The 25,361-nt window shown below is 35.1% G+C and overlaps 1 protein-coding gene across 1 annotated transcript; it reads left to right on the top strand.

The window, feature by feature from the left end:
* The first annotated feature begins 470 nt into the window (after nt 1-470).
* LOC121382330 (protein AATF-like) lies at nt 471-20,061 on the top strand. Its single transcript, XM_041511914.1, has 14 exons — nt 471-585; nt 2,182-2,340; nt 3,109-3,313; nt 6,400-6,518; nt 6,895-6,972; nt 7,861-7,998; nt 8,580-8,694; nt 9,688-9,855; nt 13,059-13,167; nt 13,897-14,019; nt 15,759-15,898; nt 17,033-17,113; nt 18,325-18,396; nt 19,936-20,061. The coding sequence occupies exons 1-14, from the start codon at nt 507-509 to the stop codon at nt 20,027-20,029; spliced, it is 1,680 nt and encodes a 559-aa protein (XP_041367848.1). The 5' UTR covers nt 471-506; the 3' UTR covers nt 20,030-20,061.
* Nucleotides 20,062-25,361: the final 5,300 nt, after the last annotated feature.

Raw genomic sequence — 25,361 nt, forward strand, 5'->3', positions numbered from 1 at the left:
TTTGTATATATAAATAAAAGGAAATTGTGTATGGACATAAAAATGAAATTTTCTGTAAAATGACGCATTATATCATTTACCAAAATAAATATTTCAGTTGTGTCATGTGCCTATGTGGAAATGTAAATGAGATTGTAAATCTATTAGTTATTTTGTGGATTCCAGGTTTTAACGTTTTATATTTTATTTTAACACGTTGTCCTGGGCACACACCTCGACTTTCTGGGCTGTTCATAACAGTGGGTTAATCATTAGTTGTTAGTGAATCAATGTAGTGGATTTACACCTCTCCATTAAGTCATTAAAAATCACCCTGGATAGCTACGAGAACTCAGTACCATATTTCTATGCAATTTTAACCCTTCCTTGTATATATTTTTTTGCAAACACGTTGTTTAGTTGCCTCCAATTGTAAACTGTTTCTGGTCTCAGTGCTACGATTAATATCCAATTAAGCTGACGGAATAAGTGTCGACGCTGAGACAGTCCATTTATGAAAATCCAGCATGGCTTCCTTGAAAGAGGAATTAGAAAAATTGACTAATCCAACTCCAGTTTTCAATGATCCAGAAGACGAAACGGATGGTACAACTATTTGTTTATTAATATAGTAAACCTACTCTTTACTGTTAAAAAGAAATCAAAACTTTTCTATTACAAAAAATGTTATCCCTACTTAAAAGCAGTTCAATTCTTTATTTCTTTATATACTATTATAGGAATAATACAACGAACATGGCACATTCTAAAACATAAACTTTATGATAAAGCAGATTGGTACATGGTAAAAAAATTAATTATATAATCCGTCCCATTATTCTGTAAATATGTTTTTTGTAAATAATTTCAGTTTTGTTTCACGTAAGAAGAAAAGCAAAAGTGTTTTGGAAATCACACAAAAATACAATTTTTGTGTGCAATTTAGAAAACAATTGGCTTAGAAATAAGAAGTTTGTTTTATTTTGTTTAGCGACACCACTGGAGGCCAACACATTGATTAATTAATCATCAGCTATTGGATGTAGGGGGCGAGACATAGCTCAGTGATAAAGCACTCGCTTGATGCATGGTCGGTTTGGGATCAAGCCCCATCAGTGGGCCCATTGGGCTATTTCTTGCTCCAGCCAGTGCACACCGCAACTGGTACATCAAAGGCCATGGTATGTGCTATCCTGTCGATGGGATGGTGCATATAAAAGATCCCTTGCTGCTAATCGAAAAGAGTAACCCATGAAGTGTCGACAGCAGGTTTCCTCCCTCAATATCTGTGTGGTTAACCATATGTGCGACGCTATATAACCATAAATAAAATGTGTTGAGTGCGTCATTAAATAAACCATTTCCTTCCTTCTATTGGATGTAAAACATTTGCTAATTCAAACATGTAGTCATCAATGCAGCAAGTTCTCTTTTATATGCACTTTCCCACAGACAGGAAAACACATACAACAGTTTTTCTCCAGTTGTGGTGCACTGGTTGGAACGAGAAAAATTCCAGTCGGCTGAAGGGATCCAACAAGGTGGTTCAATCTTGCGATGTGAGCACTCAACCAAATTGTTCATTATATATAATATATATAGAGAGAGAGAGATATTCGGGGTGCTAGACAGATTTTTCTTGCCCACTGGACTGAATTAGCCAGCTTTTGCACAGTGCTAGATAAATGTGTCTAGCACCCCGGTGCTGGGCGATTTCTACATATGTGTGACGTCATAACTCATGTTTTACGACAGTTGACATCATAACTAATGTTTTTCAGAATTGCGTTTGCCATTCATGATTGTATCATTGTTTTGAAAATATTTAAATGAATATTAATCTAGCACTATGCAAAAGCTGGATAATAAAGTCCAGTGGGCAAGAATGCTTTAGTACGGTAATAATCAATGTGCTCTAGTGGCGTCGTTAAGTAAAATAAACTTTACTTTACTCTCAGAATGCTTGCTTAAAACTGTTCATCTTCCAGTTGTTTATGTCTTTAATGCAAATATTCTTATTAATTAAACTTAGAAATATTGATATTGACTTGAGCTAGGCTTTGTATCATTTATATTGGTATTTTTAAATTGCAAATCATGCCAACCATGATTTTATTTGTTTTACCCCTAAGTTATGAAGAATGAGATGTCAATAAATGAAACAAACATAATGTAATGTTCAATATTGTGTGTTTTTAACAGCTGCGCGGTTAGTGGACAAATCTCAAGAGTTTGACCGTGATGATGAGCCTCAGGATCAGAGTTCTCTGCGACAGCGGGCAGCCCCTCTTCTGTCAGACACTGACAGCAAGTATGCAGGAAAGAAGGTTTCCAGAAAGTCTTGGAAACAGGATTCAGATGGTATGCTATTTAGAGAAGGCTTGTAAACATTTGATGTGAAATTAAGAATAAAATTTTACATTGCTGCAACTTTGAAAATATAATATGGAAGTTTCGAGGACATAAATATGACCATTTTTGAGCAACTAAATAAAACTTCTCATATGTCTTTTGATTTAATACGATTTTTTTTATATATATATATTGCATGCATATCTTATGGTAAATTATTGCTATTTTATAAGTTTAATTTAAAATTTCCATGCATGGTTTGATATAATATTAAATTCTGCTTTATTGCGTGCCTATCTTAATGGTAAATTAGTACTATTGTGTAAGTTTGATTAAAAATTCCCATGTATCGTTTGATATTTATAATATTAAAGTTTGCTTTATTGCATGCATGATATCTTAGTGGTAAATTATTACTATTGTGTAAATTTAATTAAAAATTCCTAGGAATATTATGAAACTACTGCATCAAAATATAGTTGTGAATATTTATATTCTAAACTATAGTTGCTTGTGTTAAAAGGGAACTGATGTATTAGCATGTAATTTGTAATAAATAAATACATCTTTAAAAAACCAGTGGATATTAGAATGCGATCATGTTAAAAATTGTGACTATTTATTGATATACAGAGCTATAATTAAATATTGTAATGTAATTGAATTAAAAGTATATATGTATTTAGAAAATATTGATTCATGCATACAATTTTGTTTCCAGAACATTGTTAACGCATCAAGGAATGCCTGTGAATAACATTGTGTCTTGACATTTAGATGATGATGTTGACGAAGCTGCCGTAGCTGCACTGGACAAGGCAATGGATGCAGACAGCCTCACTGAGGACAGTGATGATGACGAGGGTGATGATGATGATGTTTCAGAGTCTGAAAGTGGTGAAGAAGAAACACAACTTGAGAAATTCAAAACTAAATTAAACGTATCAGGTTCTGATGGTGGATATACATCTCAGGAATTCAGGTGAATTTAGAAATCCTAATTAAATATATAAAATCAAGAAATACTGGTATTTAGAAATTTGCATTGCATAAGATGGATAAAACTCCCACCTTTTTAATTTTATTTTATATATATATATATATATACAGTCAAACCCGCTTATTTGCATACCCTCGGTGCTGCTCGATTTTGTGCAATTAACCGGGTTAGTCGATTAACCGATAGAGTACCGACTTTCACTTTGTAACAGCCATCCAACTACAAAGTGGCATGGGAGACAGTCTAGCATAATGCAGTACTTCATACCGGAACTATTACAGTTAACACATGTCACATGCAGTTAGATATATATAAATGTAAAAAAATATATCTATCGATATATATAATTAGCATGGCGTTTTGTTTTAATCTGCCAGACCAGAAATCATTTTCTAAAAAACCAACAACGTCCGTCACTGGGCGTCGTTTTCTAAAAACACAAACTGGCGTCGTTTTCTAAAAACACAAACTGGCGTCGTTTTCTAAAAACACAAACTTTGTGCATTAAAAAAAAAAACCACTGACCATCCACTAGTGTAAACAAAGTGTATTAGCCATGTAGTTAATGAGATAAACTTGAAACAACAGAACCATCAAAAAGTTCACGTTTCATCGGTGCACGTGTTTACAAAATGACGTCAGTTTCCGGAATTACCGGGCTGTTGATTGACCGAATAGAATTACGTGAACTTGTATGCATTTGCTGGTATGGTGTTCTTTCCATCCCAAAAGATACGGCAAGCTTTGGTATTATTTGTGATCCCCAAATAATGACTTTGCTATAGTTAAGCAATTAAAGTTAAGCTCGGCTAGTGAGTCGTTATCAGTTCCAGCAGTCTGCATTGCATGCATGACCGGTCTAAACACAATTGACTGACCTTCATGGTGAGGTCCGACTGATTGGTGTCTAACAATATAGCAGAAACTTAGGGACGATCCATAAATAACGGTCTTTGTTATGTTTGTTTTTTTGACGACCTCCCCCACCAGTCTTTTTTTTTCCGCTACATTTTCCGGGAAGCAAGTGATAAATCGTTTCTTTTGCGTTTAACAGATATAGCGTACACTGCATCTAATGAATAAGTGAACAACAACCCTTTCTCGGTCACATTTATTAAAAACATAACCGCCTAGGACGATTGATCTGTAATCTTTTAATTATTAACAAGGCTTCTCAACATAACGTAATAATTGATACAGAACAATGATTGCCCTGAACACGTCAATCGAATAGGGCCTCAATAGTTGAGTGCGCATGCGCACAGGCGGTACTTCTAAAAATAATAGTCGGAGAGTTACTTGTTATTGAGATGGCCTCTGATTAACAGCAATATATTGCAAACAAAACATTAGGTCTTAGGTTTATTCAACTTAATTATGTCATTCTTAAATCTTGTAGTCGGGTATTGTGATTCGCCAGTAGTAACGTGCACACCATCTCATTTGCATGTCACACGTCGACTCTGTAAACAGCGATTACACTTACAGTCGGCTTACCACACAGTGAGCTCAAACAAAACAGATTAATCGGTGATTTATTTGAGTTTTTTTGCCAAAGTTTGATAGACATTCTCAGTCATTTGTGACATTAATTTAGCACCAAAAAAAACAAAAAAATCGTTATTTATATGTGCAAATAACCGATATATAGCCTGTAGTCTGTGCAATTAACCGGATGTTTTGTAGTGTTATAAGGGCAAATGGTTCCGTGTTGGGTGAAAATAGTCGATTAACCGAATTATGCTATAAACCGATGTGCAAATAAGTGGAGTTGACTGTATATATATATATATATATATACACTCAACAACGAAAGTTTAGCAGATATCTTTTATGACGTCTAAATTTGCCATGGTTGAATAAACTTAAAAGAAAACCAGGTCCTCCTGTTGTGTTAAGGCAAAGTTTGATGAGTTTATGTTGTTTCTAAATGGTAAACATTTCAGATGTGAATACTAATTAATAAAAATAGGTTAATTTATAAATGTTATGCCACTTCTTTTAACATTAGCTAAACTTTCATTGTTGAGTATATATATATAGTAAAGTCAACATATAAAGATTAACTTTATAGCGATAATTTTTTTTTGCCAAATTGTAGTTAACTATCAGAAGATGACATTACATAAATTTTTATTTCCAGTATTTATAAAAGCTATTTCAGGTTATAAGAATTATAGAAAATCCAGCATTAAATCTGGGGTGGGTGGGGGGGTGCTAAATGGAAAGACAACCAAGACTTAACTTTCTTGAATAGTGATGTAATTTGTTTGATTTGCTGTATAGTGTACGTGCAGAATAAATTAGAATCATCACATATAAGGACGTCCTTGGTTTTAGATAAAGCTGAAACGTTTAACATAGGTATTTTGTAAGACACCTTGCAACGCTTATAGCTGTGAAAGCAAAAGTAGGAATAACTAATTTTATTTGCTACTGGGACTACAAAGTATAAATGGCCTTGGCCGTAACTCTTTTTCAGTGGTAGCCCATATAAAATCTGGTAGCCCTCAGTAAAAATTGGTAGTCCTATAATTTTAATAAATTTTTTAAAAAGATTAAAAAAGCAAAATTATTTATTTTTGTTTAAACATGTTGTTCTAGGTGGGTTTTTTTTTAGGTGTTTCAGCGTCTTGTTGATTGCAGAGTAACTGGATGTGCAAAACAAATCTAGTAGCCTTGCGGACTACTGAGTTTAGATATCTGGTAGGCCGAGTCACAAATGGGTAGCCAAAACACTCCAGGCTACCACTAAGGTCGAGCCCTGTGTACAGTACAGCTCATAGTTCATAACCTTTAACGAAGTTCAGACTGTTCAGTGTCAGCATCTGTATATTTTGTTATGACTGTTAGAAGTGCATCATTAGAAACGCATACGAGATCATGCTAAACATAAAATCATGTTATTTGATTCCATTTTAGTTCTACATTTAGTAAAAATATTTATAATCCTCTTCATTTTATAGTTCTGGGCCACTTTCCACAAAGCGATCTTAGGACTAAAATCACTTCTTGGAACTGGGCCCAGCACACCTAATGTAAGATTTGCTTCTCATTTTTAATTCCAGTTTTGTGGATGATGGTGATTACAGCAAGTATGCTGATGATGACGACAGTGGGGGAACTGATGCTGATGATGACTCTCAGGATGATGATGACAGTGCAGAAGAGGAGGATGCAAATGAAAGTATGTTATTTAATTATTTGTTACGTAATCAGGTTCAACTATTGCATTTCTTCTTATAACATCCATTAATCTTTTTCAAAGGTGCAATATTAGTATTTGAGGAGTCAACAATTTATTCTTGGAGGATTAGGGTTTTAAAAACATTTTGTTACTTTAAAATAGTAGTCACTAATAAAAATATTAAACTCAAAATGTTGTCTGATTGGCAACAAGCACTTAGAATATGTCATCAAAAGTTAAATTAGGTTGTGGATCAATATAGAATCTGCATCTATTTAGTCAATGTCATACTCTAAAACATATAGAAATAACAAACATGTGGATCTCATGCAACATTATGTGGATGTAATAAATGATGTTTTTCTTTTTGGTTCAGCTAGCACTGTTTCCAATTTTACACCACGCCAGCAGGACGAAGATGTGAAGAAAGGAAATGCTGCTCGTGCCCAGCTGAGTTAGTATTTATTTCTTTATTTTAGAAATATGTTTATATTTAGTATCTGTAATGATCCATGTAACTGGCAAATATGTCCAAAGTTAATTATATCTATCTTGTACCCACTGTTTGTATTGACCGATTATAGCGACCATTTAAAGCAAAGTGAGGTCATTGATTATGATGTGAGCCATGTAATTCAACTCTTTTACTTTGGCTAGATGTTCAGTGGCATGTTCTTCGCTGTTACAATATTGTTAATTTTAATTAAAATTTAAAAAAATTGTTTTGATACATATTAAAAAAAAAATTCCTACTTATTGAGGAATTGTAAACTTTTTAACTGAGTTTTAAGATATAAACGCCACAAACATTTAACATTCAATTTTTTTTTACTTCTATCTTGAAAATGACTTTTTATTAGTCCCCACCTGGATCAACCAGAGTGAACCATAGGTTTCGTGTCTGTCTGTCCAACATTTGTTTTGCAGACTGTTTTTCCCAATGCCTCAAGATATTGAGCTTACATTTTGTGTATAGCTTTATAATTTTCAGTTACAGATTTTCATGATGATTTGCTAATTTTTCACAGAGTTATGGCCTGGTAGGGGACATGTATTTCTTTTGCCATCGGACATAAGGCTAATAGGTACAGGGTTCGCAGCCCGGTACCGGCTCCCACCCATAGCGAGTTTTAACGACTCAATGGGTAGGTGTAAGACCACTAAGAACTAACCCACTGTCCTGGACACACAGCCCAGATAGCTGAGGTGTGTGCCTAGGACAGCATGCTTGAACCGTAATTGGATATAAGCACGAAAATAAGATGAAATGAAAAAAATTGCTTTAGCAGTATTCTCAGAATGATTGTTTCAGTAGTTGTTTTGTCTTTTCTTTTGTGAATAGCATTATGGGACACTTTGCTGGAAGAGAGAATTAAAATGCAAAAAACTGTCACAGTTGTCAACCAGCTGCCGCATCCTGACACCTGGCAACGGTTTATGGAAACAGGGGGAGACAACCTGGAAAAATCTACTAAAAATGGTACCATATTGAATCTTAATTTCATGTTTATTGTACAGTACAGTAAAAGGCTGTGCTATTATTTTAGGGAACTAAAAACAACTGCATATATTTTAAGACCAATTTGTTTTATTTTGCTACTGCCGAAATTTGCAGAAAATTGGTAAAGTGTGTGTTCACAATAATTAAGTCAGGGTATTAAATCCATTTTATTTTTTAGTCATTGCTTATTAAGTTATAATCTCTGTAAAGTTTGCAAGAATTTATTTTATTTTCATGGTTTATTTAATTATTTATTGAAATATTCGTTTTTAATTAATCATTTCATTATTTTTAAAAATTCAAAAACCAGGTCCCAGATCTTAGCAATATGGTATCTAAACTTGTCATATGCTATGATATCACAATGACATGCTTTGTAGTTATGTCATAGGCTACGACTGTTTTTCAAAATTGTACGGCTAAGATATCTTCTAAAATCTCTAGCCAGAACTGTAAAATCTAGTTGTTATTTTCTGTGGAATATCTTAGATTTAGAGTGATTTAGACGTTACATTCATTAACTATGTTGTGTGCTGTTCAGTTATAATGTGGTCTTCCAGCCCGCAGTGTTCTGAAGAGTCTTCTTGGTGATCTAGTTGAGCTACAGACATTACTGCTCCTCCAGAACCCAGAAACGAAGCACATTGTTGAAGGAACGTCACCATCTAACAAAAAGTAAATTACCTGTACTTTTATTACATTCTCTGACATTGTGGGGGGCAGGATATAGCTCAGTGATAGCGTGTTCGTCTGAGGCGTGCTGGATTCCAGGATCAATTGTCCTTGGTGGTATTAAGGGTGGGAGGTAGGCTAGATGTAGAGTGCTTACCCTAGGTGTGCTGGATTTCAGGATCAATTGTCCTTGGTGGGATGTAGGCTAGATGTAGAGTGCTTACCCTAGGTGTGCTGGATTCCAGGATCAATTGTCCTTGGTGGGAGGAAGGGTGGGATGTAGGCTAGATGTAGAGTGCTTACCCTAGGTGTGCTGGATTCCAGGATCAATTGTCCTTGGTGGTAGTAAGGGTGGGAGGTAGGCTAGATGTAGAGTGCTTACCCTAGGTGTGCTGGATTCCAGGATCAATTGCCCTTGGTGGAGTTGAGGTGAGATATAGACTAGATGTAGAGTGCTTAGCTGAGGCTTGAAGGATTCCAGGATCGATTGCCCTTGGTGGAGTCAGTAGGATGTAGGCTAGATGTAGAGAGTTTACCCTAGGTGTGGTGGATTCCAGGAACAATTGTCCTTGGTGGAGTCGAGGTGGGATATAGACTAGATGTAGAGTGCTTACCTGAAGTGCAATAGGTCTCATATTCTTTCCCATCCCAGCCTGTGCCCAACGACTGGTACATCAAAGGCTGTGATATGTACAGTCAAATTTTCCTTATTTTCTTTTTCAAGGTGTGACAAACTTACAGATCTTTAATTTTATGATGATTGTTTTTAATTCAGGCTAAGAATTTCTTGAGAGAAAATAGTCTTAAAATCTGTACAACGGTGTAATTTAGATATTTTTTATTATATTTAATTCAAATGAAATGTGAGAGAAACTGTTACTGGAAAAAAAGTGAGTTGGATCTGTATTGGTTCACTCAGTTGAAGAAAATGTTTTTAAAGGTTAACTGTACCTGTTTTTTGTAAATAAATTTAATTAACCGTTTTTCATGTTTTAGACAACTGGATGAAGATGATGAGGAAATTACCAGTGATTCTGAAAAAGAAGATACTGCTACCACAGATCAGAAAACTAAACTGAAAAGCTCAGTTCTTAAACGCAAACTAAAAATGAAAGATTACCCAGAATTCTTAGCGAAACGACATGCCAGTTTCAAAGCATACAGGTTGGTAAATAAAGAATAACTAGTTAATGATGTCGGATATCTGCTTTATCATGTGAAGGTAAGAATGGGAAGCCGAGTGGAATTTCTCATTCAGCCTGAACAGGATAAAGCAGATATCTGACGTTATTAACCAGTTATTATCAAAGATAACAATTCAAAATATTGTGTTTACTTGTTTATTGGCTGAATTGGCCACGGCTTAATATAAGGTTACCACCCGAAAATAGGGCATTTGGGCAACCCAAATATAAATAAATGGACACAAATAGATAAACAGATAAATTGAGCAACAGTGTACACATGTCGAAAATATGCAAATAAATCATCAATGAAAATATATCAAAATCCAATTCAAATAAAATTCAAATAAATAAATACATAAATAAATAAACGGTACTGTTGTTGAGCGAGAAACTGCCAATTCGTGATATAGTAAAAATTATTAAAAACTCTCATCCTCTTAATATAAAACAACACTCCAAAATGCCTTGTAGGCTGACCGAGAAACTACATGGAACTGGCTTCTTCTTTTTTTCTTCATTTTTTTGTACATCATAAATAAACAAATCTTCATAAATTCCATAAGCATTCCACTCCTAACAAACGCAATCTATTTTCATATAACAAGTTTACTTCCAGGTTAAAAAACCCAGAGTAAAAACTCATTGAGAAAAAGACTGGAAAACCTTTGGAAAATATATATTTATGTAAATAATTAAATCATGAATATCTGGCTGTTACTGGTTCAGACGCAAGCTAGAATGAACTATGCACACACGTGCTTCTCCTTATAGACATATATAGTATGTGCAGCCTCATTTTGCTCATAAATATTCATGTCCACTCTTATTCGAGTATGAACCTAGCAAACATATTTTCCTGATTTACTGTGTACCGCAGGAAAATGTCATTATTAAACATTATCTTTTGTGCGCAATATTCAGTATTGTCTAGATTTAATCATGCGAGTGATCACACATTTAGCCGTGACGATTTCTATTTGAACAGTCTTCATACAGTACACTAGAATATCCAATCTGAAATTATAAAATAACACACCAGCAGCAAAATAGCAAACAATTTAAACGTAGAGGGTTATAGGGTGGGAGGGTTTCATTTGTTTGTAAATACTTGGCCAACACTTGAAATGTTTTACGTTTAAAACTTTAAACAACTAACTTACGTCATACCTCAATATGATGTCACTTATAAAAGTGTGATGTAACGTCACAATTGACAGCACACAAACCTTAATAATTTGTTATTTTAAGCCTCTGAATATGCATTTATTACAATAACTAAGAGTCAATAAAACAGTTTAATTGGCAAATAATTATATGTTGTTACTTTGATAACTTCATTTAATAGAAAGATTAAATGTTATTATCTTTATCCTGCAGACCATAAAAATTAAGGGGAAAAGTTATTATGCTAGTAGTAGGATATGACTGCTTTAGCTGTCAATAGAAATGGTAGTTGTAGGATAAAGTTATCTTAATTTATTGGTTTCTGTTTTTGTAGTTTTCAAAAATTATTTGGTTGGCTTATACCCACTGTATAAAACAAATTCTGTTGAAAACTAAACTGGCTCCTTTAAATTAAAATTATTTATAGATTTCCACTTTTTATCTTTGTATCCTAATCCAAGATTTTCCCAATTTATCTACATTTGTATACATTCTCATTTTAGCCTTCACAAAATAGCATCTGTCCTGGGTACACACCTCAGCTATGTAAATTGTCTTCATGGGGATCGATCCCCGTCAGTAGGGCGAGACGTAGGCCAGTGGTACAGCTCTTGCTTGATGCGCGGTCGGTTTGGGATCGATCCCCGTCAGTGGGCCCATTGTGCCTTTTTAGGCTCCAGCCAGTGCACCACGACTGGTACATCAAAGACGGTGGTATGTGCTATCCTGTCTATGAGATGGTGCATATAAAAGATCCCTTGCTGCTAATTGAAAAGAGTATTCCATGAAGTGGCGACAGCAGGTTTCTTCTCTCAATATCTGTGTGGTCCTCAACCATATGTCTGACGCTATATAACCGTCAATAAAATGTGTTGAGTGCATCGTTAAATAAAACATTTCTTCCTTTCTTTCATGATTGGTGAGAGAGAAGTCAGTGTAGTGGTCTAACAAAAGCCCAATTAGTTGTTAAAACTTGATCATGGTCGGATCGGGTACAGAGCTGCGAACCCAGTACCTACCAGCCTTATGTCTGATGGCTTAACCACTACACCACCTAGGCCGGTAGTTACGGTTGAAGATGATGTCCTCAGCTATGTAAATTGTCTTAGTGAGAGACAAGTCGGTGTAGTGGTCTACAACAAACCCAGTGAGTTATTATAATTCTGTCAGGATCACAGTGGGTACCGAGCTGCGAACCCAGTACCTACCAGCCTTATATGTCTGATGGCTTAATCACGACACCACCTAGGCCGGTAGTTATGGTTCAAGATGATTTCCTGCATACACATCTCAGCTATGTAAATTGTCTTAATGGTTAATGAGAGAGAAGTCAGTGTAGTGGTCTTAACATAAACCGATTAAGTTGTTAAAACTCGGTCATGGTCGGAGCGGGTACCAAGCTGCGAACCCAGTACCTATCAGCCTTATGTCTGATGGCTTAACCACAATACCACCTAGGCCGGTAGTTATGGTTCAAGATGATTTCCTGCGTACACACCTCAGCTAAGTAAATTGTCTTAATGGTTAGTGAGAGAGAAGTCAGTGTAGTGGTCTTAACATAAACCGATTGAGTTGTTAAAACTCTGTCATGGTCGGAGCGGGTACCGAGCTGCAAACCCAGTACCTATCAGCCTTATGTCTGATGGCTTAACCACAACACCACCTAGGCCGGTAGTTACGGTTCAAGATGATGTCCTCAGCTATGTAAATTTTGTCTTAATGGTTAGTGAGAGAGGTGTAGTGATCTAACATAAACTCTAATGAGTTGTTAAAACTTGCTCAGGGTTTGAGTCTATATTGGAATGTTAACCCAATATCTACCATTACACACTTGCTAAATTGTAGTTGAGGTTTTACTTAATTATGACCGGTTTCTGTAATTTGAATATATCTGACAGTTCCCAGTGAAAAAAATGATCATTTTAAGCTATTTTTATTACCTAAATATTGAGTGATGGGCAAACTACGTTACACCAGTATGCACTTGTCATTTACATCCCTTGCTTGATATTGCAGAGATTCGACAATAGAAAAATGGCATGACAAAACTAGACTTGCTACAGGCAAAGTGAACAGTAAATCTTTCGGAGCCTTTGACCAGTCTGTGATGAAGCAAGTGCAGCAGGTTTGTGTAGCGTTAAACAGCTGAAGAGTTTGTAGGTAAACTCTCATTCTTACACACCCATTGGTGAGAACATGTATTAATTATGATATCACACAGCAATGTGTTGTTGATTTAAAGACATACGATTGGCTGCTCCTAGGCGATGACCCAGCCATACTATCTAAAGTTATATTACTGGTTTAGTTTCACAATATATTTCATGCATGTAGAGTGGGTGGGTTTTAATGAACTTTCTAAAATTAGGAGAATCATGTAAATTTGTCCCATTTTAAGCTCTAAGGCACGTACCCTCGACCCTTAAACTGCACCAAAATGCGAAATAACCCCATATCCTATATACATGTATATGTTGAGAGGTGTTTTGCAAGTGGGATAAGCGAAGATCAAACCACCCCCTAACCCTATATGTAATTAGCCAAATTACCATATTAAGAAAGGGTTTATGAGTTCCAAGTGACCATGACAGAGCAACTTTGGCAGTCTTAATTGGGAAACTGTTAGGTCGTATTTGAAAACTTTGGTATCAGATTGGGAATGTAATTTAGGGGAATGGGACAGATGAGCTGCCCCAATATATATGGTAGATTACATCCTGTTAGTTATACAAGAAAAATAATTTCAAACCTTTTGATACAACTGTTTTCTGTGAAATGTATCGAGGCTCACTTCAGACAGGACATATAACCGTTAAATCTCCGTCTCATTTATCAGAATGTTTGTTTACTGTAGATTTTAAGTGACAGAGACCGCCTGGTGAAGAGGACTCAGTTGAAGAGGTCGGCGTACCGCGTGCTGGGAAACGTAGAGAAGAGAGAGGAAGAGATAGAGAGACACACCGCAGCTGATGAAAGCGTACGTGATCTCAGTCTACTCAGTTGGTTTTACATTGGTGAAACATGTTTCGTACAATATTAGTCTATCAGGGTTCATTCTTCTCAGTTGGTTTTACATTGGAGAAACATGTTTCATACAATATTAGTCTTATCGGGGTTCATTCTTTTCAGTTGGTTTTACATTGGTGAAACATGTTTCATACAATATTAGTCCATCAGGGTTCATTCTTCTCAGTTGGTTTTACATTGGAGAAACATGTTTCATACAATATTAGTCTATCGGGGTTCATTCTTTTCAGTTGGTTTTACATTGGAGAAACATGTTTCATACAATATTAGTCCATCGGGGTTCATTCTTCTCAGTTGGTTTTACATTGGAGAAACATGTTTCATACAATATTAGTCTATCGGGGTTCATTCTTTTCAGTTGGTTTTACATTGGTGAAACATGTTTCGTACAATATTAGTCCATCAGGGTTCATTCTTCTCAGTTGGTTTTACATTGGTGAAACATGTTTCGTACAATATTAGTTTTACATTGGTGAAACATGTTTCATACAATATTAGTCCATCGGGGTTCATTCTTCTCAGTTGGTTTTACATTGGTGAAACATGTTTCATACAATATTAGTCCATCGGGGTTCATTCTTCTCAGTTGGTTTTACATTGGAGAAACATGTTTCGTACAATATTAGTCCATCGGGGTTCATTCTTCTCAGTTGGTTTTACATTGGAGAAACATGTTTCATACAATATTAGTCCATCGGGGTTCATTCTTCTCAGTTGGTTTTACATTGGAGAAACATGTTTCGTACAATATTAGTCCATCGGGGTTCATTCTTCTCAGTTGGTTTTACATTGGTGAAACATGTTTCGTACAATATTAGTTTTACATTGGTGAAACATGTTTCGTACAATATTAGTCTATCAGGGTTCATTCTTCTCAGTTGGTTTTACACTGGAGAAACATGTTTCATACAATATTAGTCTATCAGGGTTCATTCTTCTCAGTTGGTTTTACATTGGAGAAACATGTTTCATACAATATTAGTCTATCAGGGTTCATTCTTCTCAGTTGGTTTTACATTGGTGAAACATGTTTCGTACAATATTAGTTTTACATTGGTGAAACATGTTTCGTACAATATTAGTCTATCAGGGTTCATTCTTCTCAGTTGGTTTTACACTGGAGAAACATGTTTCATACAATATTAGTCCATCAGGGTTCATTCTTCTCAGTTGGTTTTACATTGTTAAGTGAGAATGGAGGATTATTTTTTTTCATACCCAGATGAACATAAAAAAGTTAAGACAACCCTTAAGTAGTGAGGACTAGCTCTAGCGCTCATTAAATTTGTTGATTGCAATTTTTGAAAGCAGTTGGCAAATTTGATTTTAACGTGGCGAAATAATTTGATGTAATAACTTACATTTTGTTCAAAAATAACTGGGTTTTAACTTTAATAAAAAATGTGGTGAAATTTTCTGCTCACCCAGAGCCCTGGTTTGGTTGATACATGGTGGTACTTTTGCTGAGACATTGTTGGCATTAGCTTTTATGTTTAACTTTACTTTAAGTTGTTAGTAAAGTTTTCACATTAGTAAAAATCAAGAAAAATCATGTTATTTGTTTGATAACAAAGTGTGTCTGAGCCCGGTTACTGCAAACTGTTATATAAAGTTTTGCAGGATTTGAATACTCGTCAGTTTGTGGTAGAATTACAGTGACCTGCAGTTTGAATGTGGCTTTGTTTGCAGTCCGAGGCAGCACCTACGCGAGATCACTTGAAAGATTACGACGAGGAGATATTCGATGATGACGACTTCTACCATCAGCTGCTGCGAGAACTCATCGAGAGGAAGACCAGTGAGATTAATGACCCTGTCGAAGTCAGCAGGTTTGTGTGTTCACTGAATCAGTATTTAACAACAGCCTAGCTTTTTATGAGTTAACACTGCAATCTCATATCCTCACTTTATAACATGTTTTTCTAATACAAAAATACAGGCACAGATATTTAAATGTGAGTTTTTGGGGTTTTTTTGTAGTTATTTTAACCCACTGCCCCCTTTCCTTTCTCTCCTTTAAATTCCAACTCCTATCTTTCAACTTCTTCTGCTTTCCACCTCTACATCCCAGTCCTTGTCTCTCCAACCACAACAGGTGCTTGTCTCTTGTGGCTATATGTGCCACACACCTGCCATTCCCTATCAGCTTTTAGCTGTGGGCTTAGTCTGACCACTTCGGGGAGTGTTCAGTAGTTACTTCTGGCATTGTTAAGAGGCACTTGTAATCACCTTCTATGCACCCCTACTACTGGCGGTCGCTAGTTAGTGTTGTGGGTCAGACCAGCTTTATTAGCGTCAGAGGACGAGGATGCCAGGTGGGTGCAGGGAAATTAAATGTGTTTTTTAATCTCATCTTCCCACTACAAATATTTATATGTGTTTTTTTAATCTTGTCTCCCCACTTTATAACATTGATTAATAAGATTTGTTATAGCAGGGAGGGGTTCGACCCCTACCCCCCACACAAGCCTGAAATGTAGATGAGTTAGTAAACTGATGGCGAGTGTGTTCTGTGTTGTGATTGGTTAATAACATTCTTTTTCCAGGATCAAATGAAAATAACACCCGGAAAGCTAATGACATCATTGATGACATTTGTGGGATCAAATAGACAATAACACCCACCAATCTAAAAACTCCATATGGTTATCTCCTAAATAAGACTTGTATCTCAGCTTTAAGTGCTATTCAAGAAACAATATTTGAGGCAAACACAGTTGTTCTAATATGCACCATCTATTTTTTTTTTTTAATTGTTCCTTTGGTTAATTTTGGGAAAAGCCCAATGTATCTTCTTTCATTATTATTTGCATTGCTACATTATTACTTGAGACAAACAGAAAATAAGTGGATACTGCCTTAAGATATTAACTTTATGATATCTTCTGTCCAGTTCAAAGAGACATTCTATAAAATTGTCATACACTCTGTGTTCTAATATATGAATTTAATTTTTAATTCAGACGCTGGTTGGCAGTACAGAAATTGAGAAACCGAGTGAAGAAAAATGTTGACAGAAAAGCTAGTAAAGGAAGAAAAATTAGGTAAAATATTTCTTGATCCCATTTCATTTGGCAAATACAGTTTTATACATGGTCAGTGATGCAGGGTATCGGCTCTATCCTGTGACGGTAAGAATTGTTCATCGTTTATTCAAGTTAACAATCATTCTGAGAGTACTGTTAAAATAATACATGTCTCCTACCAGGCCCAAACAAATTTCATATCTCCTAAGTTCAGGGCCTTATTTCACAAAACATCATAAGTTACGTCTGCTACTAGCAGTTACACCGGCCGTGCGTTTACACGTGTTTGGCATCAATTTCACGCAGAAACCTACATCATTGCGGAAGCTGGAGTATTTTAAAGACAAAAGAAAATGAAATATGGGCTCTTCTAACTATATTTGTTGAACTATAATAGTAATAAGAATCGTAGATTTACGTTGACGTTCAAAACGTAACTCATGATGTTTAGTGAAATAGGCTGCAGGCCTATAACTAAAAATGGGTAAATTGACATGAAAGTCAAATACGTTTCAGCTCCATATCTTGAGGCATTTCAAGAAGAAAAAAAGTCTGGTTCAAGGGCCATAACTCTGTAAAAAAAATTAAATTGGTAAATCGCCATGAAGGTCAAACTTGATCTGAAGCACTACATAAACTACAAGCTATACACAAACTTTTAGCTCAATATTTCGAGGTTTTGTTGGGGGGGGGAAACATGTGGAAAATATGGACAGACAGACAGACAGACAGGACCGAGACAAAACCTAATAGTCCCCTGTGTTTGGATCAGTAGGAGACTAATAAAGTTAATTTTGTATGTCATTAATCAGTTATTGGTTCTGTTCAGTATTATTGTTTCTATCTTACTGTCCACCTGCCCCACATGTAGGTTTCCGGACTTTTTTTTTTTTTTTTTACAATGCCTCAAGATATTGTGCTGAAATTTTGTTTATAGCTTTTTCATGTACTGATACAAATAAAGGTGGACTTTCATTACAATTTACCCATTTTGACAGAGTTATGGCTCTTGACATAAGAAAAACATTTTTTTTTTCACACTTCAAGGTTGTCAGGTGTAAAAAGAATGTTACAAATGGTTGCTTATTGGCACCCCAACACATTGTGTATGGTGTCTCAAGTCAAATATTTTAGCAGTACTCACAAAATGCTTGTTTACCAATCTAGCCAGTGTGACTGATCTAGCAATGACCATTTCAGGAGTTTAATTTTATGTTTGTACCTTTCAGATATGAGATACACAACAAACTGGTCAACTTCATGGCTCCTGTTGACAGAACCACCTGGTCTGAAGAGGCAAAGTAAGTAATTTATAAACTGTTTATTCTTTACAACTGTCTACTTTACAGGGACTGGAAATTATTCATCGTTACTTTTTACTTGAAATAGTTTTGCCAATATTACTTCAAACATATCCAGGAGAATATTAAATCTTCAGATGTTTTTACATTCTCAGTCAAACTATTTAAATGTGATTTTTCAGCTTTTTATCAGATTTCAGCTTCTGGGGTTTTTTTTTCGTTTTTTTCAGTCTGATTCAAATTAGCTCTACTGGTCTATCAGTAAATCTAACAGCATTGCGTGGACTCCGATGTCCAGGTGACATTTCATCTATAAATAACAATTTAAATATCGACCAATTACACTTCACCTTTTATAGCGTTTTTTGGGACCATACAAATTCTAAAAGTATTGGGCGAGACTATTTATGCAATAGGCGAACTTGTTGGTCTATTTCAACATTAAAAAACAGGGGGGAAAGTGCAGTAATAAACTCTGGATTGTATACTACTATCAACAGATTTTATGACTATACCATCGCAGGTTTTTTTTTTCATCTTGAAATTAGTTTCCGGCATAATTTCAAATGTTTTCAAATCACTGGCTTGATTTTGCAAGTAAGGTTTTGATTGGTCGAATGAAAGGTCAACTGGACATTAGCTCCAACGGGGTGCTGTTAGATCCACAGGTAATAGTAATTAACCAGTGGAGCTAATTTTAATTAGTTTTTGTTTGAAATGATTTTCATACGGTAGATTGGATTTGATCTGAAATTCTGACAAATGACCTTTATTTATGTATAGTTATAGAGGTTTCAGCTTTTTAAAGATCATTTCAGCCTTTAATTCTAAATGAGAATCACATCCCTGTGGTCAGCAGTAGAACATCATGATTCCACTGAAAATTATATATCACCAGGGATAGCTCTGGCACTCACCAAATTTGCCAATTGTGAATTTTGAAAGCAGTTGGTGAATTTTATTTTAGTTTGGCGAAATAATTTCATGTAATAATTGACATTTGTTTAGAAAATAACTCACAATTTTTTAAGTTTAATAAACAATTTGGTGAATTGTTTTGCTCACCCAGAGCTAGCCTAGTATCACTGAAAATTATATATCATTTGGTGCATGGCCGCCATCTGTGTAAAAAAGTATCTTGAGTTTGCTGCATTGTAAGATGTTTCCGAGTAATAAAATATTTCTACGATTAAACTTACATATTAAATATATTTTCCTGTTTAGAATATCAGTGTTTGTATATTCCATTTGTTTCTGGTCATCTCAATATTTGTAAGAAGCCCAAACTGGATTTTGTCTCCAAAAAATTATATTTTAGGAAATAAAATGAAATTTAACCTACTACAAATATTAGAACGATCAGCAACACGTTTAATATGCAGCAACTAATATTTGATGCAGAAATATACTTGATATGTCATTACAATCGTTAAAAAGTCTCTGTTAGTCGATCACATCTTAAAAATGGCAGCAGACTCAGGAATGTCACTTTAACTTTTACTTAACCAAACGAGTAAACCATGCTCCTTTATTTTGCAGGAATGACCTGTTTAAGTCATTGTTCGGCCATTGTTTCCAGCAGACAGAAGTGAATAAGGACAATGAGTCTGGAGACGGAAGTGCTGAGAGATGACATCACTCACAATAAACTCTTTTGTTTTTGTTTTCTTTTGTTCTTGTTACTTATTTATCATCACAGATTCACATTTTCCTCCTCTGTAGTCAGTCTGCAGGTGTTGAACTGTTTTAAGTCGATAAGAATATCGATTGACAAGACAAACATTATGATTTCATTGGTTGCTATGCAATCGCTTATTCTTGTTGCTATTCTCATATATGCACTCGTATCATGTGGGGTGAGACGTAGCCCAGTGGTAAAGCACTCGCTTGATGTCCAGTCTGTTTGGGATCGATCCCCATAAGTTAGCCTATTGGGCTATTTCTCACTCCAGCCAGTGCACCACGACTGGTACCTCAAAGGCTGTGGTATCCTGTCTGTGAGATGGTGCATATAAAAGATCCCTTGCTGCTAATCAGAAAGAGTAGCCCATGAAGTGGCGACAGCGGGTTTCCTCTCAAAATCTGTGTGGTCCTTAACCATATGTCTGATGCCATATAACTGTAAGTAAAATGTGTTGAGTGCATCGTTAAATAAAACATTTCTTTCCTTTGTATTTTGTGGCATCGTCGTTACATCTTTAGGCTTGTCATGTATAAAGTGTACACAGATTGTTACAAATGGTTGCTTAATGACACCTGTGTACCAGGGCTATCTCAGCCACTCACCAAACTTGTCAGTTGCAGATTTTGAGAACAAATGGCAAAGTTTATTTTGTTAAATACATTTGTGTAATAATTGATATTTTGAAGCAAGAAAAAAAAACTAAGATTCTGCAATTTTTTTAAGTTTAATAGATAATTGGGTGAAATTTTCTGCTCACCCAGAGCTAGCCCAGCAAGTAACCATGGCCAACTGCAAAGATTGTAAATGTGAATATAAACTTTGTGTCAAAGTTAAAAAATTTAACTCTCCATTACATATTAAAGATATTTTCTTGTTTAGAATATCAAGCGAGCACTTTACCACTAGTGTCCCACCCCCAACCCTCCAAAGTTCACTGGGAAATGTCGGTGAAGTCCTAATTTGCCATATTGTCATATGCTAGGAAGTCACTACACCCAAAGCTTGTATCCATACTCTTTGCATGTAGAAATAGGTGGTGGAACTAATAGCAGGGCTAGTTCTGGGTGATCAGAACATTTCGCCAAATCATCTTACGAATGCAAAATCTATAGCTATTTTCCAACAAATTATTAATGATTACACTTTTCACCAAGTTGAAATTTGTTCTTAAAATTTGCAATTGGCGAATAGCCCTGCTAATAGTAGTATGTGCAATCCCCGGGTAAACTATTAATCATACTATCCATTTCTGTGTCATCACACTGGATTATTTTTCAAGAATGTCCAACCATTGCTTGCATTAACGTTCACATCAGATGACCACAAGCTAATTAATAGGCTAGTAACAAAAACACTAGAGGACATTAATTTATTAATCATCGGCTATTGGATGTCAAACATTTCGTAATTCTGACACAAGTCTTAGAGAGGAAACCAGCTATATTTGTCTATTGGTAGCAAAGGATCTTTTGTTTTTCCAGGGGACAATATATCAAAATCTTAGGTAACCGGAAGTCGGTTCACTCGAGTTTTACTTGGGTAACCAAGTGTTCGGTTAAGTGAATATAGTTTTTGTAGCAGACGAATTAGGCCTACTAATCCTCAAACACTGAACTGCAGTTCTGACCTACATTGGTGGTTCAAAATCATAAACTGATTTTCACTTTCATTACTGATATTTTGGAATGTAATTGTTCACCACATTACCGATTGGTGGTTGTCAGGATTTTAAAGTTGCGTAACTGACACACGAACAGAACAACGGTTGACGTGAAATATTGTGCAGCTTTCACCAGACAAGACCGCACACACCACAGCCTTTGATATACCAGTTGTGAAGCACTGGTCCACTGGGATTTGATCTACGACCCAAGCACATACATATGTTTTACTGAACAAGCTACATTCTATCCCGTTGACAAATTGTTCAAACAAAACGTGGCAGCATTTTGTCCTCTAGGGTTATCTTATTTTATGCGTATTCCTGGTAATTTTTCATACATCAACACTTGACTACATAGAAAATAAATGTCTAAATATAAAACAAAACGAGAAGTGTTTTCTTTATCAGTTTATTTTTTTGTTTTCTTTTAAGAGTTGTTGGTAAACAATTGACCACACCAAAATGTGTGTATGGCCTGTACAAAAACAGGTTTTGCTGTTGTAAACACACATGGGTATTAAACACTATACATGTAGTACAAATGTTACAAAATGGTGTATGCATATATGTGTGTTACATTACATGTATTACAAAATGCATACCATAATGCCTCATGAGACGAAATGCAAAATACTGCAAACCAACATGATTTTCTGTAAAAGTAAATACGATTTTCATTTTAATCTTTCAGTAAAAACAACAAAATTATATTATTTTTGCATCTTGGAGCAATTCAACATTTTACATTTCATGTGTTCAAAGGGATATATCTCTGTTATTTTATATACATTAGAATATACTAAATCTGATAAATTTTTATACCGGTCAACAAGTTCAACAACATGAGACAGTGCTTACATCACAGGAGGAAAACCATGATCAAAGAACAAAAAATAAATGTCAATGATTTTTCAGAAGTTCCAACACAAATACAAGGAATTTTGTGTTACTTATTTTGTAATTATGAAGACTCCACAACAAAACCTGTTTGTGACATCAAAATTCTGCTACTAATATTGCAACCGAATGGAAATGTTACGTCAAGTAAAACAGCACTTTATGGATTAAAATAAATACTAAATCTACAAAATAATTTGGCTGTATCCAGCACCAATAAATTAAATCTTGCAGTAGTTAATAATAAAAAAAAGGCATTTTTATTAATTTTATTTTCTTATGATTTTTTAAATTGAAAGTTACAGATAAATTTCAAACAGTAAGGCCAACAGTGACGAGAACAGAGTAACTCGTAACAACACCTCCGCATATATTGTTCAGCCACTTTTAAAATTGTTTTATACAATAGAAAAATAAATGGATAACAATGTTATAATGTACATTATAACAGACTTTTATCTCTTCATACTTCTATGATTTGGTATTTGGATCAGTAGTCAAATTTAACTTTATATAAAATTATTTAAAATACTGCCTAATTCATTGATAATAGCATTTTATTGAACTGTACACAATGCATGTACATATATTTAGCTGTGCAAAATGGGAGCCAAGTGATATTTGATACACCTATTAAACAGGCGAATACAAGAGCAATACCGAGTATAATTACAGGTATACATGGTCTACAATCATTAGCTTTAGAAACCGTAACATTGTTTTGTCAGAAGGATATAAGAAAGTTTATACTAAATTTAATTGTACTATTAAAAGTTTTCCAAGTAGTCTCCCATAATTAAAGATAAAAAGTTTTTGTTTATACTCCTGTTTTAGGAAGGCATGTTATAACATGTTCTAGTGAGGAATGTTATAACAGTTAATATGCTGCTGTAATGCTCGCTTTCCATTAGACCTTGGGAATGTGCATTTCCATATCTGCGTTTCCACAAGTGAATTACTATATAAAATTTGACTGAAGTGTAATTTTAAGTCACTAGAAAACACACAGCATTAAGAAATCACTGTGCATAAAAAATTGCTCATCTATCGACTTTTTCCCCCATGCGTTTAATGTTCATATGCATTAACACTTATATGGAAAGGTTACTATGCATATGCACTATACTGATAAACTTGTGCATCAAATTACATTGATGGAAAGCAGGCCTAAGAATGGGGCAGGCACTGTGTATAAAAAATGGGAACCCCATTATCCATACTTCAGGGCCCTGTTTTACGAAGCGATCTTAGTGCCAAGATCACCTTAAGTGCAAAAAGACATTATGCACTTAAGGTGCTATTAGTGCTTGGATCGATTTGTCAAACTGGGTCCTGGTAACTTGTAGCTGAACAAAGAAGGTTTTAGTTCTCTCTATTGCAAATTCCAAAAAAAAAAAACCCCAAAAAACCCACCTATGATTGTCACTGAATACTCACGAAATCACATACTCAAATGAGTATTACAAAAATCTGCCTCCTTCAACTTAAAATATTAATTTATAATTTAATTTTCCTACTGTGATGCCACACATAAATTCATACTTCCAAGTTTATTCACATTACTATGTTAAGTTCTGCAAACACAAGTTAATAATGGATACCTGATAGCTGCACTAAAACCAAGCCAAACACAATTTCTTAAATTTAAATTTAAATATCAGCCCTTATAACAATCATTTTTCAAAATTCCACTTAAGAAAGCTACAAGTAATATTTAACTTCACTACATCCTGAGTAATGAGTAATGATATATTCTCAGACTAGTTATAACCTTGCATTATACATTCCAGAGCCTCAAGACTGACAATCAACAGGGAGCAAGATAATCAACTGCTCAAGAATATGTAGTTTAAAATGCTTTCCATCAAAAAGCACCAAACAATTATTCAAATCAAGAAATCAATTCCAAACATACATGTATATTATTATTAGGAAAAAATAAAAAAATAAAATTACATTGAAGTTTATATATCAATACAAGTGGTCGTGAACAGCTTCTCAATTTTTAACATTTGCTTTCATATTAAAATGTCAAAAGCAGGAATTGCTCTCCATTCACAAGATCACTGTTTTTCAATACAGTAGTTAGGTGTAGATTGGTTATATGGCTCTAACAACTAGCTCAATTATCACATTTTTGTGGCTTGGTTCAGTCTAGCACTAGGATATCCAAATAAGATTAGTTTAACAGTTAGGGCTGTACCAGAATTGACCACATGGTGGAGGTCTGCTGAAATATTTTCTCTATACAGTATACATACAATTTTGTGGTATATGTGTTTAGGTACCTGCAAACACATTGCCTTCCCCCTCCCCAGGGTGGGACGTAGCCCAGTAGTACAACATTCACTCGATGTGCAGTTGGTGTGGGATCGATCCCTGTCAGTAGGCCCATTTCTCATTCCAGCCAGTGCACCATGACTGGTATATCAAAGGCTTTGGTATGTACTACCCTGTCTGTGGGATGGTGCATATAAAAGATCCCTTGCTGCTAATTGGAAAGAGTAGCCCATGAAGTGGTAACAGCAGGTTATCTCTCTCTATATCTGTGTGGTCCATAACCATATGTCTGACACCATATAACCATAAATAAAATATGTTGAGTGTGTCATTAAATAATACATTTTCTTCTTTCTTTTTCCCCCCTCCCCATGTGATCAAGTCAGGAATAGCCCTAACAATACATGTATCATCCCTTATGATTTAAAGAGATTGCATTTC

Source organism: Gigantopelta aegis, chromosome 9 (genome assembly GCF_016097555.1).
Source record: "Gigantopelta aegis isolate Gae_Host chromosome 9, Gae_host_genome, whole genome shotgun sequence".
In the NCBI taxonomy this organism is placed as follows: domain Eukaryota; kingdom Metazoa; phylum Mollusca; class Gastropoda; order Neomphalida; family Peltospiridae; genus Gigantopelta; species Gigantopelta aegis.